At 40.4% G+C, this 21,594-nt stretch overlaps 1 protein-coding gene across 1 annotated transcript in view; it reads right to left on the minus strand.

The window, feature by feature from the left end:
• The window catches only part of NMU (neuromedin U), a 33,546-nt gene extending 30,733 nt beyond the window's left edge, over nucleotides 1–2,813 (minus strand). Inside the window, exon 1 of the mRNA XM_036246669.1 lies at nucleotides 2,702–2,813. Within this exon, the coding sequence (XP_036102562.1) occupies nucleotides 2,702–2,813 (112 nt within the window). The remainder of the gene's footprint in view (nucleotides 1–2,701) is intronic.
• Nucleotides 2,814–21,594: the final 18,781 nt, after the last annotated feature.

A 21,594-nucleotide genomic window follows, 5' to 3' on the forward strand; every position in this document is an offset into this window, starting at 1 on the left:
AGTGGTTGCCTGGAGCTGGGAGTACGAATGCATTTTAAGAATTCTTCAGTGAGTAGAAAAGGACACTTATTTAGTCTTGGGCACTTGATTACTTACTGTCACAGATCAATCAAGGGATAGTTTGTTGCAGATATCCCAAATGTTCCCCTGTTAGAGGAAATTTCCTTCTTTATTTTAATATTGTTCTCGGAATAGTAAACTGTTTCCATTCACACAATCGGACTGGCCTATCTTCTCATTGCTATTGCATGCTCTGCTAATTTTGCCAAGGATGCTACAACTGCTGACACTATTTTATTTTCCTCTGGCTTCATGTTTTGTTGTAATTAGATGCATCCAGTGGCATCTTCTGTAATGATTAATCTTGGTAAATTATCTCCCAGTTGTGTTTATGTATGTCAAGCTTCTCCACCAGTGCCATCTTTAGAGATTTAGGACTAGGAGATCACACTCTCCCGCCCCATCACAGCTGTAGAGTACAGTTAGCTTTTAGTATCAAGACCAGGTCTGAAGGGGAAAGAAGACACAAAAGGGTCATCTAGGAGATCTCTGTGCAGTGATAGATGTCTCATCCCTTTGCTTGAGAAATATTGGGGATATTTATGAGCCAAATGGTCAGACAGCAGTCATGCTGTTTTGGAAATAAAGCTCAAGACTTGTCCTTTTTAGAAAGCAGCTGTTGCGTTCCAGAGTTTCTGTTCAATAGCTAGGAGCCTGAAAATCCCCCACCTCCCCCACAAGCAGTTATCTCTCACTAATGCAAAAATCACTGCAAACATATAGCATGGAAAGTACATTTACTTTACAAATTTTTTAAAAAGTACTTTTAAAATTATGATTATCTGCTTCTTTAGTAAACTAGATAAAGTTTACCTTCCTAATTTTACCATTAACAAACTGAAAATTGAAAACTATCACCATTACTTTGCATAAGTCATACCCTATCACTGCTGGCTATGGGATGGGGTAGGTTGAGGTCTTCTAGCTTCTGACTGCTTAGATTGCAAAGTCAAATTGCCTTGCTTTCCAAGCAGGGGACTCCTCCCCTGCATCCCCTCCCAACACCACCACCAAGGAAAGGAGAAAATCAAAATCATTAAAGCAATAAAAATAAATACATTAGAAAAAGAAAAACAGTTTCGGTTTTCCCACCTCTAATGGAGAGCTGGGCTGCATGCTCTAAAAATTCCCTGCAGTTGTGGTTGCAAGTCCCCAATATTCTGAACAAGGATGAAAGAGTCCGCTCTTTTTGACAGAAGAGAAGAGAGAAGCTAACAGAACCTGCTAGGAAGTTCAAAAATTCATGGTCTGAGGGCAGTTAGCTGCCCTGAAGGATGGTCCCCTAAAGATTCCTGGAAAGGTAACCTTGAGGGAAGGGGTGAGTGATCTCCCCACTATGAGGTGCGCTCTGCTCTCCTTGTCTCCCCAAGCTTCAGACCTCCCTCCCACTTCTTTCCTCTAATCCAAACTCAGGAAGTCCCTATTGTTATCAAATCACATCTGCCTTCTCCGACCTTATCTGTAGCACTGACCGAAAGCCTGCTTGCACACTCGCCTCTACAAATCTGTAAGAGAAAAACAAGTCTCGCCCTGGCCGGTTTGGCTCAGCGGTTGGAGCGTTGGCCTGCGGACCAGAGGGTCCCGCGTTCGGTTCCCGCTAGGGGCATGTACCAAAAAATAATAATAAAATTAAAATAAAAAAAATAAGTCTCTACTTTTCCTAACCCGGTGCCTGAAACCTACAAAGCACAGAGCGCCGTTCACTTCCAAAGCGCGGGAATGGGGCCTGGTTCACTGCTCAGGGTGATCTGAACACAAGTGGAGCACTCTCCAAGTTGACTTCGAGTCAGCAGGTGAAGTATCCAGCTCACTCTAGTTTTGCGTCGACCACCAATCCCTCCAGTAATTGCAATAAAAGGGAAAGCATTTTAATTTACACTATTTTAACGCCCGTTGCCCGTGGGCCACAGGGGCAGAGTGTGAGGGAGCCCTGCAAGTATTCATCACCGCAGGCTGTCTCTGCCTGCTGGGCGCCAACGCCCCGAGCCCGGGAACACGCTCCGTGGCCCCTGGCACCTGCGCCGATGGCTGCCCGCGCCCGTGGTCAAGGGTGAGAAGGAGCAGAGACAAGAAAGGGAGGGAGGAGAGGGCGGCGAGCGGTGCGGGAGGCTGGAGCGGCCGGCGCGGGGCGGGCGCGGGGCGGGCGCGGGGCGGGCGCGGGGCGGGCGCGGGGCGGGCGCGGGGCGGGCGCGGGGCGGGCGCGGGGCGGGCGCGGGGCGGCGAGCGGTGCGGGAGGCTGGAGGGCCGGGGCGGCCGGGGCGGGCGCGGGGCGGCGAGCGGTGCGGGAGGCTGGAGGGCCGGGGCGGCCGGGGCGGGCGCGGGGCGGGCGCGGGGCGGGAGGCTGGAGTGGCCGAGGCGGCCTGGGCGGCGCGGGACGCGCGCGGGGCGGCGAGCGGTGCGGGAGGCTGGAGCGGCCGGGGCGGCGCGGGGCGGGCGCGGGGCGGCGAGCGGGGCGGGAGGCTGGAGCGGACGAGGTGGCCTGGGCGGCGCGGGGCGCGCGCGGGGCGGCGAGCGGGGCGGGAGGCTGGAGCGGCCGGGGCGGCGCGGGGCGGGCGCGGGGCGGCGAGCGGGGCGGGAGGCTGGAGCGGACGAGGCGGCGCGGGGCGGCGCGGGGCGGCGCGGGGCGGCAGGCTGGGCTTACCTCGGCAGGCGCCCGCGCAGCACGCGAGCAGCAGCAGCAGCGCCAGGAGCTGGGACGCCGGAGCGCCTAGTCCGGGGGGCGGCCCGGGGCGGCGGTTCGCTGCTGGCGGCATCTCGGCGCCTGCGGACGGCTCGGGAACCGGGACCCTGCGTTGCCCCAAGCTTTGCCCTGGCCTTGCCTCCGTGTCCCTGGAGCGCCGCTTGTGGGGCTCGGCCACCGAACTGACAGCCCCGCGCGCCGCCAACTTTTAAATCTCGCGGACACGTGAGCTGATGCGGCGCTGTCCCAGGGCGCGTCACCCGGCCGCCCGCCGCCCGGCCTCTCCGACGTCACTCCGGACCCGCTGCCCGCCCCCGCTGCACCCCTCAGCGGGACCCACGGCCCCGGCCCGAAGTCTGACTCAGGCTGCCACGCATTTCGTTGTCCCCGCACCTGGGGGCTTTGGGAAAGCGGAGGGTGGAATTAAAACGGTGAACGTCCATTCCCTTCTTTGAAAGCATTTGAGTGGGCGCCGAAGGGGGATGCAAACCAGGTGGTCCTAAGAGGCTAGGACTTGTAACTTGAAATGTGGCTGCTCTGTCTCCTGCCTTCACCTGTCTGGGACGCCCTTCTTCCCCACCCTCTGCGGGAAGCCTGCTCTCCTGCTCGACTGTGTGGCGCGTCCTCTCCCTGAGCTCCACTGCGCCCCTGTTCTGTCCGCTCGGTTCTCCCCAGCTCCTAGCACAGTGCCCGCTGCATATGAAAACAGTACTGGTTCAACAGTGATGTTGATGTTCCCCAAATTCCTGCAAGGTCTGACACCACTTAGGAAAATGCAGTTGTTTGTTAATGAAGGTCAAGAAGAAAGGCCTTTCTAACAAGTCTAGAAGGTCTCTGGCTGCCTTATGGATGGATTTCCAAGCCTAAGGTAACTCCTGTTCCTATGTATTTCTGTGGCTGTCACTACCTAGCTCTTGCAATCTCATTTCTAGGGTGACCCGACTTCCACTTTCTCTGTCCATACTTTACTTCCGAAGTGGAACCGTCCAGGAACAGCCTCTTCCAGGACACTGCCTGATAAGGTTTCATTTCCTTCTACAAAAGGAGGGAAGATTGATCTTATTTGACTTCCTTTTGAAAGAAACTCAGAGGAAAGGGTAGGAAGAAAGTACATTAACATTTCTTAAGGGACATCATTAAGTCTGGCACTTTCCCATGCTGTTTCATTTAATATTCATGGCATTTCTGGGATGTTAAAGTATTATGCTTATTTGATAATGCTTGGAGAGATTTATACAATCAGTTCAAGGATGTCAGCAGGTGAGAGAGCCACTGTCCTGTCTACTCTTCGAAGATGCTTCTCCCCCAATAAGGGTTTTTAACGTGTCAAGCATGCATTGTGCAACTCACTATAGTCAAGGCCTTCCCTTAAGGATGCAACACTTAGTAGGAACTTTTCAAAAGGAATTTACAATTAGGTAAAGAACCCCAAACTCACACTCAAACAGCTACATTACAAGGCAGATTGGGATAGTGCTCTGTCAGGTATACACAGAGAGGCCAAGTATAACCCTGACAGAAAAATAAATAAAAATAAATAAATAAATAAACAAACAAACAAATAAAGGCTACCACTTTTATGTTCTTTATATACGTGAGTGATGTGAGCAAGGCCAGATTATAGAGACTGGTCCAAGTTCAAGGATAGATGAGAATAGATTGCTTGTACTTTGATTTATTCCCAGAGTAATAAAATAGTAGTGCAAAAGATGTAAAAGTTGTAAATGAAATGAGGATATAGGTGGTTCTGGTTCTCCATTGCCTTCCTTGTGTCTCCTGAGGGTGCACTAACAGATCCTTAGTTTTAGTGGCCAAGTGGGGTGAGATGTCAGTGACTAAAGAGAAACCTGAAAATAGTGGGTTCAATGCTTTTTATACCCCTAGCAGATCGGAAAAGAAAAACAAAAACAAAAAACTCATGCATTACAAATTTTTTTCTGTGTGAACCAGGCTGTTCTGAAGGTTCTTGTACATGTCCCTTGGTGCACTAGTGAAAGAGTTTTCTAAGGTACATACGTAGGAGTAGAGCTAGTAGGTCATAGGAGACCGTCTAGTTAAACCCTGCTTTAAATTGTTTTCGAATTTGTTGTACCAATTCACACTCTACTGCAATGCGTGAAGTTACCATTACTGAACATTCTTGCAAAAATCTTTGCCAATCTGGTGGGTGCGGCATCTCACTGTGGATTTGCATTTCCCAGTACTAATTTTACTGATGTATTGGCCACTATCGTTTTCTCTTCAGTGAGATGTCCATTTATCTCTTTTGCTCATTCCTCCACCCCCCAACCTCCACTTCCCCAGCTGGGTTGTTAGTTTTTTTCTTACCTTTTATAGAGATGTCTTATGTACTCTGGAACTTTTGTTGGTTAAACGTGTGACAAATTTTACTCCCTATTTATGGCTTTTACTTTGCTCTGTGTATATGAGTTGTTGTTTTTGAAGAAATGCTTAAGGAAAGACTTGCAGACTAATGGTCGTGCCATTATGAGACTTGGATGATAAAAGAAGATAGATGGGGGATGATAAGCATTTTATTTATCCAGAAGCAAAGGTTGGGGATTACAGAAATGACCACATAGAAGGAAGCTGATTCTGATGGTCCCCTTTTGTGCAGATATTTCAAAGAAGCTAGATCCCAGATCTCCGCAGTGAAGGCTTAACAATTTACTTCCACCTTGTACCTAGAAGTTTATGTTCATTTAAATTGAGCTTGTACATCAGTATATATACTACCAGGTGTAGTGCAACATATAAAGCATGCCCACTTACTCTGTTCTAGACTGACAGTTTGATTTTGGGTACAATGCTGATTCTTCTCATCTTTTATCTCTTACATTCCTGACCACACATTTCATTTCTGCTTTGAATTAAGACTCAGTTAGATCATAGACTTCCAGATTAGCAAGACCTGTTAGCCTGTGATAGGAATGTCTGGAAAAGTCATTACAGAGAGCACTAGGAAGGGTAGAAGGTTGAATAGCAGGAGAATGAGAGAGTTGGCAATTGCTAGAAATACAGTGAGGCAGTAGTTGGCAATAGCAAAGCCTAGCAATAGTTGAAAAGACCCAGCTTTAGGAACTGAGAGTAGGGGCAAGATCGGAAGATTGAGGAGTTCTAGGCAAGATGGTCATACATTCCTTCAAATATTAATTGAGCAATGTCTAGGTTCCATCCTAGAAGCTTGGGATACAGCAATGACCAAGTCAGCTAAAGGTTCTGCCTTCATGGAGTTGGCAGATAATAATAAGTAAACAAAACAAAACAATTTCAGACAGTATTAAGTGCTACAAAGATATTAAAACAAGAAAATACTAGAAGGTGACTGGGAGTTGGGGGCAAAACACTCGACACAGGATTATCTAGGCTTGTGTCTCTGCCTATGCTCATGCAGGATGAACCATTGACAAGGTGGAAAGACATTGCATAAGTCCACCCCAGAAGAGTGACGAGTGCTATATATACTACAACATGGAAGAACCTTGAAAATAGTATGCTATGTGAAAGAAGCCAGGCACTAATGGCTACGTACTATATGATTCCATGTACATATAATTTCCAGAACAGGTAACTCCATGGAGACAGAAAACAGATTAAGTGGTTGCCAGGGGCTGGGGAGACCGAGGAGTGACTGCTAATAGTACAGGGGTTTCGTTGGAGGTGATGAAAATGTTCTGGAATTAAACAGTGGTGATGGTAACACAATCTTGTGAATATACTGACAAACAGTGAATTCTACACTTTAAAAGGATGAATTTTATGGTATGTGAATTAAATCTCAATTTAAAAAAAAGAAAGAAGTCCAGGCCAGATATGATGATGATGAAAACTTGTTGGACTGGATGGTGGTAGTCTGCAATTTAGCACAAGAAAAATTTGTCTATTTTTGGCATGCGATATACTAATTTTGCTATTTAATCTCTGGATGTTTGGTAACTGTGAAATCCTCCTCTCCCACACTGTGAAGGCATTCACCTAGGACATGTCTGCCTCAATGACTATACTATAGTCACAAGCTTTAATGTTTTCAGGGCAGAAAATACTTCATGAAAACCAATGGAAATTGCTGGTCTTTATCATCACTTTGATATAACTGTTAACTATAATAAGTACCTAAAAAATGGAAAGCGAACAGTATTTGTGAAATAATGTCATGTCTTAATGCTTTGTAGGATGCTCATTCATTCATTCATTCATTCATTCAGTGAGCACTTATTAACCCAATGTCAGTTGTTAAGATTTATAGACCCACAAAATGCTGAAAATTGTGTGTTCTGTTTTATCCCTATTTATGGCTTTTACCACCTACACCCAGTCATACTTCTTCCCAGTTTCCTGTTATTTACTATGCTCATGCAGGATGAACCATTTAGATCTACCACCCTCACTGCAAATTGGAAATGTAAAGAAAAGTTTTTGCTTAAAGGTATCTAATGCCGAAAAGTAAAAGTTCTACTGAGGTTATGGGCATTAAAAGCGAACTACTGCAAAGACCCAATTTAGCCTGTGGGCTCTAAGGAAAATGCTGGGTCACTTGTGGAATTACAGAATAGAGGCTCAAGAGAAGACAATCATTTGTGGCAATTACAGGAAAATGACCAAATGGCTGAGAGTCTGTTTGGTTCAGAAGATGGGCATCTACTAAGTGACAAGGATGCCTTTCAGCTCTCTCCTCAAACATCTTTGGCATCTGGATGAAATTTCCATTTTATAACTGAGTTTGCCTACTGTTTGAACACGAATACTTCATAAGCTTTATAGTGACTTCCATAACATAATCATAATTTTTTTTCCTGTCTATCTCTTCAAACTATATAGATAATAATCTCTGCTTCCAGGAAAATCTCTTGACTAGAAATGAGTTTTGAAAGAGTTACATTGTACTGATTATATATATATATAAGTATATATACATAGATATATTTTTTCCTTTATTGATTTTTAGAGAGAAAGAAAGGGAGAGGGAAAGAGAGATAGAAACATCGATGAGAGAGAACATCAATTGGCTGCCTCCTGCATGCCTTCCTGGGGATTTGGCCTACAACCTGGGCATGTGCCCTGCCTGACCAGGAGTCGAACCAGCGACCTCTTGGTGCATGGGTCGACTCTCAACCACTGAGCCATACTGGCTGGGCCTAACTGTATTTTTTGAGACTCCCTGTTGTAGGTTAAATAACTTTGCTCTGATAATAGCACAGCAGCTCACATGATTCTAAGAAATACAACATCTTTTACAGGAGAACGAAACTTGCTTATTTTCTCCAATCACTTGATAACATTAATTTAAACAATTAACATAAATAACATGCAACATTATTAAAAGTCCTCCCACTCGAGGTTGTTTTCAGGTCCATCCACTGCCCATTGTGACTGTGATGTGGACTGATGGGGAATGAATGATTTGTGTGTGCCAGAGACATTCTTGCTAAAGATTTTTTCAGAAGGACCTAGTTTTCATCCCTCAGTCTCTTGAGGCCAGAGGCGCTGCGGGTAGAGATACTGTGGGCGAACTCTCAGCACAGGCCAGGACGCTGTCGTGCATCCTGACAGCAGCACGGGTTCATCTCAGGGAGCCTTCAGAGATAAATGCCTTTCGAGAAAAGTAATAAGAGAAATTTTTAAAAAGCAACTCAATAACATTTTGCAATCCCTTTGATGCCCACAAGGCTAGATTGTTTATGTGATAGATGCTCTGAGAGTAAAACCATTAGAGAAAAGTAGCACTGTTACTGCTAATTTGAAACACAACATTGAAAAAAATTCCAGTTCATCGAAGTCAGAATCTTTTCTTTCTTTCTTAAATTGCAATGAAAATATTAATACATATTCATGAAAAATTTATTGGGTTTTCTTGACATATTTATGAATTACCTCAAGGCAAAGCTGGCAGTAAAACAGATACTTCCAGACGTATGAGGTTTTATTAAAATGGAACCTAAAATTAAATGATAGTTATAAAAATACAAGGACAGACCATGTAAATGTCATTATTTCTACACAGTAAATTGTGTAACCTTTTTTTTAAATAGCTAGACTGGTTTTTAATCTACTTAAGAATGAATCAAAACATTGTATTTTCTAGACATTTTGTATTTATAAAAAAATACATAATTTCTTTACATAGGCATATTCAAATCAAAATTTTTATTGCATTTGGTCAGAGGGACTGAGAGAGGGGAAAATGGTATAATTTGATCTTTTAAAAATTGCTAAAATAATCCAAAGAAACCTGGAATGAGTTTCTGAATATAAAAGTAAGTGACATTTCAGTTAGTATCATAAAAGGAGTAATCACTACTCATTTTATCTCCACTGTCTCAAATAATTTTAGCTCTGATTTTTAAGTGGAACATACAGATGTGAAGTGTTGAAAGTTGTGTATATATATGTATGTCATATTGCTCTAAATTAAATACAAGTTGATGTTACTTTAAGAAACTTCTGAGAAGAATAAAATTAGCAGTGTTGAATCTTTGTTCATTTGTAAGGTAATCAAATCCCTTTTTCTCAAAAGTTCATCACCAATCTTTTTTCTCTGTTTCCACCCATCAGTATGATTTCAGATGTAAGATACTTTCAATCTTACTGAGTTCCAAGCCTAATTTTTAAAAAGTTTATTAAAATGGAACCTAAAATTAAATGACAGTTATAAAAATACAAAGACAGACCAAGTAAATTTCATTATTTTTGCACAGTAAATTGTATAACCATTTCTTTAAATAGCTAGACTGGTTTTTAATCTACTTAAGAATGAGTCAAAACATATTTTCTAGACACCTTGTATTTATGAAAAATACATAAACACACGGGGAAAAAGCAGAAGTAGGTAGGTTAATATATTTACTTCTTAGAGGAAAACTAAAAAATAAAGTTAAGGCAATTATTGACTTAAGCGAGTAGGTGTCCAAGCAGATCACCCCTGGTGTTCTCTGTCATGACATTCATATGTTTAATGTTCAACAGCCAACAACTGGTTTGTGGTAAATGTACTTAATCAACCAAAATCGATTTGAACTTCTTTTTCATACCCTTCTATCCTCCTGTACTTTTATTCTCTATGAAACTGTGTCAAGGAATCGCCTCCAATTCCTACCCTGTCCCACCGCAGCATTACTCCATCTCCTAGTAGAGACCTGCAGGAATATCAGGCTAATTTTATACTGGACAAAGCATTCCAGGCAGATATATTACCTTATTGATGGCATCTTTTTTCCTGATCACCTGGTAATAAATAGCACCCTCCTCTCTCGGCGCTTCCTAGCTCTTTTATATGGCTTTATTTTTTCTCCTTAGCACTATTGCCACTTGATATACCACGTTAGGTATCTTTACCGATGTAGTTGCTGGTTTGTTTATAATCTGTCTCCTTCTACTAGAAAAACAAAACAAAACAAAACATCAAGTCAGGTTTTTAATCTCTCCTATCATTTAAAAAACACTTAGCTTATATTCACTTTCATATTGGTCTATTATCTCAAGTTCTTGGTATTGTTAAGAATACTTAGCACGTAGTGGGAACTAAAAATAAATATAAGTGAATAAGGGAGATAGATAATCTGATTTCTAAAACTTTTATTTCTAATAGCATACAACCGTTTAGCATATATCTAAAGCGTAACAGTGACATGCCCTTAAATTACATGGGAATCATGAAAGGGCCTTTCACTGCCTAAAGCATTGCTTAGAATATTTCTGGGTTCTATTTCTTACCCTTGGCGTCTATTTCTTATCCTGTTCTACTCAGTTCGGGAAACTTCAGAACTTGGAGTTGAGAAAGAAAAGCGTTCATAAACATGGAAAATGAAAACAAATACAGAAATATTGTTTGTTAGGATGTGGGATTATCTAACCAGGAGAGCAAGAGTCTCGGAGGCAGTGTGACCTCGCGACTGAGAACCTGAGCGGTGGAGCTGCACCACCTGGCTCTGAGCATGGCAACCGGCGCACTGGCTGGAAGGCCGTGGGATAATAACTGACCTTCGAAAGAGCCAGCTTTTGTTATTTCTAAAATGGGAGTGTGTAAACTTTTTTGCCCGCATAACATCTCTTTCTTTGGAAAACCAAACGTTCCCTCTTCTGTAAGAATCTCACACAGTTCAAGGATCAATCCCTGGGTTTGTGTGGGGGCTATGGCAAAGGTTTGCTCTCCCTGCGGCAGCCTCGTGTAAGAACCATGTGGGTTACACGAAGAGAGGCTCTTAGAATGACACCAGTAGCGATGGGAAATGGAGAGAGAAAGAGACTGGAATCACTGTACGTGCTAACATTCAGCCGTGCCTGAAGCCAGGTCTATCCTTTGGAGTTCACAGTTAGGTAAATCACACTTTCTGTTTTTAGTTTGCTACAGTTGGGTTTCTGAAATCTACAACAGTGACTGGCACAAAGTAAGTACGTAAGTTTTACTATGTTGGTGATAACAAGAAAATGGAGGAAGAAGAAAAGGCTTCAAATAGAAGAGAGGGTTTTGAAAACTTCTGAAGTTTCTCATTTTTTGAAATATTCCATAATGAGGAGTGGCAATGTCTAGAATAAAAAGAGCAGAAATGAAAAGAGGAGAACTCATTTTCTTCCACAAAATTTTTAATATGTAGATCTACCAACCCATCAGATGGGACAAATTGCTCTAATAATCTTCTACCATCCAGAGAGCTTCTCCATAAGCTCTCATAAACTTTTAAAACTTTTTACTTTGAAATAATTATAGGTTCGCAAAAAGTTGCCCTGCAAAAAATGTACAGAAAGGTCCTGTGTGTCCTTTGCTTAGTTTCCTCCAAAAGTAACCATCTTGCATAACTAGTATACTGTCAAAATCAGGAAAGTGGCTTTGGTACAATCCATAGAGCTTATTCAGATCTCACAAGTTTTACATGTACTCATTTGTGCGTGCACGTGTGTGCGCGTGCGCAGTTCTTTGCAATGATATCAAATGCATAGATTCTTGTAATTACCACCACCAAGACAGAACAATTTCCCTGTACATATGTATGCAATTAAATTTGGTAATTTTCTTTTGTTAAATAAAAAAAAAAAAAGCCATAGAACATAGAATAATTCTATCACCATAAGGCTCCCTGATGCTACTCTTTTAGAGTCATACCTAGGCCCCTCTCCTCATCCGGGACCCTAGCAACCATCTGATCTTCTCTATTATTTTGTTATTTTAAGAATGTTATATATATATATATGGAATCATATACTATGTTACCTTTGGAGAATGGCTTTTTTTCACTCAGCATAATTCCCTTGAGATCCATCCACATTACCTGTATCAGTAGTTCATCTCTTTTTATTATATTTCATTTAACCTGCTCGTTCACCTGCTGAAGGGCAGCCAGTTTTTAGCTATTATGAATAAAGCTGCTATGAACATTTGTGTACAGGTTTTTGTGTTGACATAAATTTTCACTTCTCTGAGGTAAATGCCCATGAGTGCAATTGCTGGCTCATTTGGTTAATGTTTATTTAATTTTGTAAAAAAAAAATGAATAACTATTTTATTTTATTTTATTTTTTTTTATTCTCATCCGAGGACATTTTTCCATTTTTTGTACAGACAGAGTGGGAGGGAGAGAGAGAAAGAGAGAGAGAAGGAAACATCGATGTGAAAGGGACACATCGAGTGGCTGCCACCCGCATGACCAACCAGGGCCGGGGACAAACTGCAACCGAGGTACATGCCCTTAGCGGGAACCGAACCCGGGTCTCTCCGGACCGCAGGTGGACGCTCTAACCCTGAGCAAAACCGGCCAGGGCTGAATAACTATTTTAAAGTGGCTGTTCCATGTTACTTTCCCATCAGCAATGAGTGATCCAGTATCTCTGTATCTTTCCCAGCACTTGGTATTATCATTATGTTTTATTTTAGCCATTCTGATGGGTGTATGTATGGTGTTATCTTTTTTTTTTTTTTTATCCTCACCCGAGGACATTTCTCGACATTTTGTTCAGATAGAGTGGGAAGGAGAGAGAGAGAAACATCGGCGAGAAAGGGAGACATCAAGTGGCTGCCACCCACATGACCCAACCAGGGCTGGGGACAAACTGCAACCGAGGTACGCACCCCTAGTGGGAACCGAACCTGGGTCTCTCTGGACCACAGGCCGAAGCTCCAACCACTGAGCCAAACCGGCCAGGGCTCTTTTTTTTTTCTTTATTGATTTTAGAGAGAGAGATAGTGAGAGGGAGAGAGAGATAGAAACACACTGATTGGCCACCTCCTGCTGCCCCACACCAGGGATCGGGCCCACAAACTGGACATGTGCTCTGACTTGGAATCGAACTGGCGACCTCTTGGTGCATGGGCTGAAGCTCAACCACTGAGCCAAACAGGCCAGACTGTATGGTGTTATCTTATTTTGGTTTTAATGTGCATTTCTCTAACAGCTATTGATGTTGGGCATCTTTTCATTTACTTATTTGCCATCTGGAGCCCTCTTAAATGAAATGTATGGTCATATCTTTTGCTCATTTTCTAACGAAATTTTTTTACTGTTGGGTTTTGAGAATTCTTTTTGTGTTCTAAATACAAGGTCTTATGTTGAACAGTTATTCACAAATATTTTCTCCCCGTTTCTGGCTTTTCATCTTCTTTCACAAGGCCTTTCACAGGGCAAAGGTTTTAACTTTGATGAGGTCCAGTGTATCAGCTATTTCCTTTCAAGGGTGTTTTCAGTGTCATGCCAGCCAGTTTTCACTTGCCCTAGGTTCTGAAGTTTTCTTCTCTGTTTTCTCCCTAAAAGTTCTATAGATTTCTGTTTTATATTTAAATCTATATTAATTTTAAGTCAATTTTTACATAAGGTGTAAAATTTAGGTCAAGGTTCTGCTGGTGGACATTCAATTGCTCCCACACCATTATTTGAAAAGGCTCACCTAAACTTTTAAAAACATTAAGTTGTCTTTTATTGTATTTTCATCCTTTCGGCATTATCTTCAAAGTTGTTTAGAAAGTAGGAGAACCGCTTTTTATTCAAAAATCACTTTAGAATAATCTTGTTTGCGGTGATTTACTGTATTTGCAGCCTCTGAAAGCCTTTTTTGTTGACAGATCAATTGCATCTCATTAGATCTCAGGAAAAGGAGTATCAGCTGTTCCCTGCGCCCGCCCCTCCTAAAAGGGCACACTCTTAGAAATGGTGTGACCTTTTCCAGAACAGAGAAAAGTACTGCTTGTAAAATTCATGCTCAAACCCCAAGGTCCCCCTCATTTAACATAGCTTCTTCCTCAACAAAATCTGGCATTTCTATGGGAGATAATGAGTTCAATGCCTCAAGTGTTATATGGAAACTGTTTTTAAAAAGCCTGTGTATGGAGTAAGTTAGTTTACAGTAAGTGTAGATCAAAACATGCTGAGACATGACTTCATTTTTAAGAAAACATATTCAGTTTAGAATTTGAAAATGTCAAAGAAGAGACCTGTGTGATCCTTCTGTTGGATGGAAGACAGTACTGGAAATGAGTATATGTCTGTGGATGGAGTAATACAGTTTCTCTTCCCCTGAATCCAACACAAAAATCTTTAAAATTCTCAGGAAAATTTGAACAGGTTTGTGTATACCCTAGAAAAGAAATAAACCCATCAGATTACAGGTAGGTGTACACAGTGCTGCTGCACACATGTACCCTTTTCCTAATGATCACTTAGATATGGACATGACAGAAGAGTAGCATTGAATAGCATGCTTGGGGCTTCAAAATTCAATATGGTTGCAGTACTAGTTCTACAGCTACAAATCTGACATTACCTCAGCAATATATACCTGTGGAATAACAACAACAACAATAATTACTAAACTTTACATATATTATTTCACTGAAGAAGAGGAATTTGTAAAAATAATAATAATAAAGATAAAAAGAAACACACAAAATAGTAATTGTGGTTGTTTTGGTTTTATTTGTCTCTTTCACATTTTACAATGTGGTTAAATTATTTTTCTAACTAGAACTACATGTACATATTTAAAAGATCATTGAGCTATAACACTGAACACTTGCATCTTATTATGTATAAAATATTTATCAATTTAGTATAGAAAAATAGGGTAAATACAACACATGTGCAAAACACACACTACCTATAAATCAATTTTGTTATTTTTCTTAAGAAAAAAAAGACTTGAGAGACATATCAATTAAGGGCAATGTATATAATTTGTTGAGATACTAATTTAAACAAATCAATGATATATAAATAATTAGGCAAATCAGAACTAGATATTTGATAGTATTAAGAAATCACTATTATCTTTTTATTAATGTATAATTTGCACACAATAAAATGCACAGATCTTAAGTGTTGAGTATGATGAGTATTAACAACTGTATCCCCTTTAACAACCTGGTAACAATCACCCAGAACGAGCTATAGATACAGATCTGTAGCTGTAGATATGGAACAGTTCCATCACCCCAGAAAGTTCTCTCCTGTTCCTTTCCAGGCATCAACCCCCTACTCTTAAGGCAGGACAACTAATTTCTGGCTTCTAATGCCATAGATCAATTTTGCCTATTCTTAGACTTCATATCAAAGGAATCATACCCTGATGTACTCATTAAATGCATCCATTCTAAGTGTACAATGGAATGACTTTTAGAAAGTTTGTAAGATTTGCAACCATCATATAATCCAGTTTTAGAATATTTTCATCACCCCAACAAGATCCATCATGTTTGTTTTCAAGTGATCCTCATTGCCACACCCAACCCAGGCAACTACTAATCTATTTTCTGTCTCCACATGTTTCCCTTTTCTGGACAATTCATGTAAATTGAGGCATGCAGTATGTGCCTTTGTGTCTGTCTTCTTGCACTTAGCATATTGTTGAGGTTCAGCCCTGTTGTAGCATAGATCTGTACTTCATTTCCTTTTATTTATTTTCTTTTTATTTTTTTTATCCTCACCTGAGAATATTTTTCCATTTATCTTCAGATAGAGTGGGGTTGGGGTGGGGGGAGAATTATTGATGTGAGAGAGACACATCGACAGGTTGCCTCCCGCACAACCCCAACCAGGGCTGGGGACCTAATCGCAACCTAGGTACATGCCCTTGACCAGAATTGAACCTTCGACTCTTCAGTCTGTGGGCTGACGCTCTAACCACAGAGCAAACTAGCCAGGGCTCATTTCCTTTTATTAGCTGAATATTTCTTTGTATGGATATACCATATTTTATTTATTCATCTTTTGATGACCATTTTGGGTTGTTGCTGCTTTTTGGCTTGTATGAAAAATGCTACTATGAACACTCACATGTGAGTCTTTGGCCTCACATATGTTTTCATCTATCTTGGATAGATAAGTAGGAGATGAATTACTGGGTCATATGGCATATTTATGTTTAACTTTTTAAGAAACGGTCAAAGTATTTTCTTAAGAGGTTACATCATTTTACATTCTCACCAGCAATGTATGAGGGTTCTAATTTTTCCATATTCTTGCCAATGTCTGTTGTTGTCTCCTTGATGACAACTATTCTAATGGATATATATTGACAGTGTTTTTGAAATCTATTCATGTTGTTGCATGTATTACTTCATTCCTATTTATTGCTCAGTAGTATTTAATTGTATGAATATACCACTTTTAAAAAAATCCATTCTCCTGTTCATGGACACTTGGGTGGTTTCCAGTTTGGGATCTTATGAATAAAACATTATATGAATATAAACATACTTGCACAAGTCTTTTTGTGTGTATATGCTTTTGTTTCTTTGGGGGTAAATTCCTAGGAATAAAATTGCTAGGTGATAGCTTAGATATATATTTTTGACTTTGTAAGAAGCTGCAGAGTAATTGTGCTATTTTACACTCCCAACAGCAATGTATGAGAGTTCCTGTACTCCACATGCTTACCAATTTGATATCAATCTTTTTCCCCCCATTAATTTTTAGAGAGAGTGAAGGGAGGGAGGGGGGAAGGGAAAAGGGGGATAGAGAGAAGAGAGAGAGAGAGAAATATCGATTGGTTACCTCTTTCACAGGCCCCTACTGGGGCCAGGGATTGAACCTACGATCCTTTGGTTCATGGGCTGGTGCTCTAACTACTGGGCCACACCAGCCAGGGCTCAATCTTTTTAAAAAATTTGTATTTTCTAATATTATTACTCTTTAAGGTAATGATGGCATAGGAGTTGTATTTTTTTTTTTAATATTCTTATATTTTAGAGATAATGTTGGTATTTTTACAAGTGAAATTAAATGCTATCTGGAATTTGATTCACAATAATTCAGTAAGGGGCAGGGGCCGGGAGTGAGGCTGAATTAGATGAAGCAGTAGGCCATGAGTAGTTGATGGCTTTGTAGCTGGGGGTTGAATGCCTGGGTGTTCATCAAACTCTTCTCTATACTCTTGTGAGTTTGAAATTTTCATAATGAAATGTTTTTCTTAAATATATGTATATATTTTTTAAGTGAACTGAATGTTTAAACTATTGAACCAGACACAATATTTTATTCTGGAACATCTATAATCTGTTTCTTAGGTATTACTTAGCAAATAACTGCCTCAGAGTGCTTAAGGGTAATAAAATATGCCTCACACACAATTTCTCCTTAAAAACCCTTCCTGTAGAAAAGAATGTCATTGTTACATTCAGCAGTATAACAGTGTTATTGTCACATGATTTGATCATTTTAGAGAGAAACAAGTCTTAAAAGATCATTTAGAGCCCTGGCCGGTTTGGCTCAGCGGTTAGAGCGTCGACCTGCGGTCCAGAGAGACCCGGGTTCGGTTCCCGCTAAGGGCATGTACCTCGGTTGCAGTTTGTCCCCGGCCCTGGTCGGTCGTGCGGGTGGCAGCCACTCGATGTGTTCCTTTCACATCGATGTTCCTCTCTCTCCCTCCCACTCTACCTGAACAAAAAATGGGAAAGTGTCCTCAGGTGAGGATTAAAAAAAAAAAAAGATCATTTAGAGCTTTTCTGACTAACACAACTGATTCTGACAGACTAATTTCTTGTGAAATCCTGATGGTAACAGTTGCACCATCCAAGAAAATGGAGAATCTATTGGAGAGAATATAGAAGAATTCATAACTAAGAGTTCACTCTTTTTTTCTCTGCGCACTTTGATTTCTCCAGGAACACGGAAAACTACTTTAAGGTCATTGTGATAAAATTTTATTAAATCATTAACATTATTTTCAATATCGTAAGACTAAATAACTTGCCCAGATGATAGATGAATAAATTCCAAAGAAACATTATCTTTGGATAGATAACAGACTTCTAATGTATTATTTTTGTTTTTATTTGTTAGAAATTAGTTTTTATATTCATCGATGATATCAAAACTGCCAACCATTAGCATTCTCATTTATAATGGTTGCAATTTCTTTAAGCAACGATAAGGACTCCCCAAAAGGACACTGTCTAGACTCAGTCACACAAGATAACTGATCATTCTTATATCAAAGGACAGTTCAGAGAAAACAGTTCATTCTATACATCATCCCTAAGAATTAACGTTCTCTTGAGACAGAGATGAGATGACTCCCATTGTCCATCAGTAGCTCTGACAGCCAGACTTTCATTTGCAAGCACACGTAGTACTCATTTAAAACGGATAAAGATATCAAGTGGATAATGTCTCTTTTCTTCCCAAGGTTTGATTGATGATTTAATTCTGTGACTTTCTACTCTGTGAGGATATGATTTCATGAGAGTCCTTTTAAATCCCTAAGCCTGAGATAGAACTGAAGTGTTACTTTTCTTGGCTATTAACTGTAAAATCTTAAAGTTCATTCGATTCACTTTTGACTCTTACCAAAAAAATGACATACTGCAGGCATCCTGAATTATTTAACTTAATCCTGAGCAACTCTAGATTCATGAACTATACTCAACTTGAACTCACCCGGATTATCAGTGATTATGGTAAATGAAAATAGCTCTAGAAGATCCCCAAATCCTATATTTCCTCAAGTCAAGAATTCATAAACAGAAGTACCTGAAAATTATATACCCATCATAAATTATATTAACAATAACATCAGTGGAATGCCTATTTAAAAATGCCTTTTTTTTTAAACAGGAGTACAAGTAACTTAAAATGAAAATTTAAAACTATATTATAGCCCTGGCCAGTTTGGCTCAGCGGTTAGAGCATCGTCCAGCAGACCAGAGAGGCCTGGGTTTGGTTCCCACTAAGGGCACGTACCTTGGTTGCAGTTTGTCCCCTGCCCTGGTTGGTGTTGTGTGGGTGGCAGCCACTCGATGTGTCTCTCTCATGTCGATGTTTCTCTCTCTTTCTTTTCCTCTCTCCCTCCCGCTCTATCTGAAAATAAATGCAAAAAACAAAACAAAACAAAAAGTATATATTATAAAAGTTTGTTTTATGAATAAACTTTCTGAAAATGTAAGCATTTAAAGTTCCCTTGTTTGGCAACCCTTATCTAAAAATAATGTACTATTTTTCTTCAAACTTTTGGGGAAATTTTAAGTTCAAATTATTGAGTTACTATATATAAATAACTACTTTTTTTCAACACCTTCCACATGCTTTTATATTTTTTGCCAAGTAAAGGCCTTCAAAAACACTTTCCTTTATGATGCCAAAGTCCAAGCTAAACCTCATATTTTATTTTCATATTTGGATGTTTGTCATGGATGTGTTATGTCCAAGACTAGATTTAGCTGCACATAAAGAACAGTGTGTCTCCAGTAACTGACTAGGAGATGCTGCATTTGAGGCAACAACACACACCAACATTTTGTTCCAAAAATTCTGAACTCTGATACACATCTAGCTCCAGGGGTTTTAGACAAGGAATGATAGATCTGAATAATAATAACAACCATAACTAAAACAATTATAGTAAAAGTTCAGTTCTATAGTTTTCTCTCATTTTTATGGTTTTTTAAAAAAATGTATTTTATTGTTTTGTTTTGTTTTTAGGGAGAGATAGAAACATTGATGTGAGAGAGAAACATCTATTGGCTGCCTCCTGCACACTCCCTACTGGGAATGGAGCCTGCAACCTGGGCATGTGCCCTGACCAGGATTCGAACCAGGACCTCTCAGTCCATGGGACAATGCTCAATCCACTGAGCCATACAAATCGAGCTTATTTTTATGTTTTTTTTTTACAAAATAATTTCATGTATACAGGGTGCCCCCCCAAAATGCATACACCCTAGGATGTCTGTAGATTCTATTACATTTTGAAAATGAAATGTATTTAATAAACACTGGCTTCATAATTATTCAAAGTTGTGCATACATTTTTTGGGGACACCCTCTATTTTTATTGTATTTGTCATCATAATGTGAACACTTCTTAACTTCTTTGAATAGGTTTGGCCTGATTATCTAGAGGGAAGAAAAGACATGACTAAACTCTTGAATTCATGAAGTCTCTTGGTCAAATGTAGAACCAACATCAAACTCTCAAGCTGAGTTTTAACTTCTTTCCATTGATTTTTAGACAGAGTGGAAGGGAAGGAGGAAGCAGGAAGAGAGAGAGAGAGAGAGAGAGAGAGAGAGAGAGAGAGAAACATCTATGTGAGAGAAACACATCTATTGGTTGCCTCCCACATGCGCCCCGATCAGGATTGAACTTGCAACCCAAGTACATACCCTTGAGGGGGAATTGAATCCTTGACCCTTTAGTGTGTAGGCTGCGCTCCAACCACCGAGCCACACCAGCCAGAGTGGTGTATGTCTTTTTATTCTGATCTTTCTTTAAATCTAAGTCTCTCTGGTGATTTTATTTAAAAAGGGATTGTATTAAATTTTTATCTAATTGTTTTAATATAATTAGACCACTGCATTAAATTAAGGGCCTTAGTGACCAGTTCTATAAAACAGGATTCCAGCAGATAGTAAGAAAATAACAGGGTATAATTCTCATATAAACATAAAAAGTGTCTCTTTGTTTTTTAGATTGTGGATGATCAGTTGTACATATTTAATCAAGATATTTCTTTATTCTCTAGAAAGTTTTAAAGCAAGTTTTCAAGTATGAGTTGTTTTCTAGATTAGTAGTTTTCAACCGTCTTGTTCTACTTCAAAACATATAGGGGATATAGCACATTTCCTTAAATAACAGGAATTATAAAAATAAATTATTGTACAACCAGCAACTATTGTCATGTCTGGGGTCCAAAAGAACCAGACAGTGTGCCAGTTTGAATTTTAATAATCATCTAACACATTTTATGTATCTCCTTTTACATGTTCTGGATGCTCCCTTCCTGTAGCTTGCACTTTGCTAGCCGAGGTTGCAGGCCTAGGATGAGGGAATCTGGAAAGCATGATAAAGGAGGTAGGTAATAAATATCAACTATAGCCTTGAGACCTTTTGCAGCAATCATGACTATAACTTGTTCCATTAACCTTCCTTAATTCAGTCTTTTGTAGAGATAATGGCCAGCCACCATTTTGAGGGCTCTGGATTGGACTTAATGTAGGACATAAGTGGATCTTGTGGTACAAGAAAGGGGCTGTAATGAACATCCTTATGCTTAGCCTCACAGGCTCTCAGCGCATCTTTTACTCCAGCCATTACTATGGCAACCAGCTCTGCACAGCTCTGACAACACCTTACCTACCTCCCTTTAGGAAGACAGATATTTTATAGCTCCTCAGAATGTCCCAGGGCAGCAAGTCATAGGCACTTAAAATAATGGTTTCATTTCCTTCTTTCTCTTCTGTTTCTTGGATCACCTCCGAAATAAACTTCCTTATGGGGAGACCCCAGATTAATCTTGCCTATTACATGTTTTGTCAGGGGTTTCTAAGACCACACTCAGGCTTGGTGATTGGAAAGGACTCACAAAACTCAGAAAAACTGTTCTCATGGTTATGCTCTATTACAGTGAAAGGATACAGCTTAAAATTGACAAATGGGAG

Source organism: Molossus molossus, unplaced genomic scaffold, assembly GCF_014108415.1.
Source record: "Molossus molossus isolate mMolMol1 unplaced genomic scaffold, mMolMol1.p scaffold_m16_p_1, whole genome shotgun sequence".
Taxonomy (NCBI): Eukaryota; Metazoa; Chordata; class Mammalia; order Chiroptera; family Molossidae; genus Molossus; species Molossus molossus.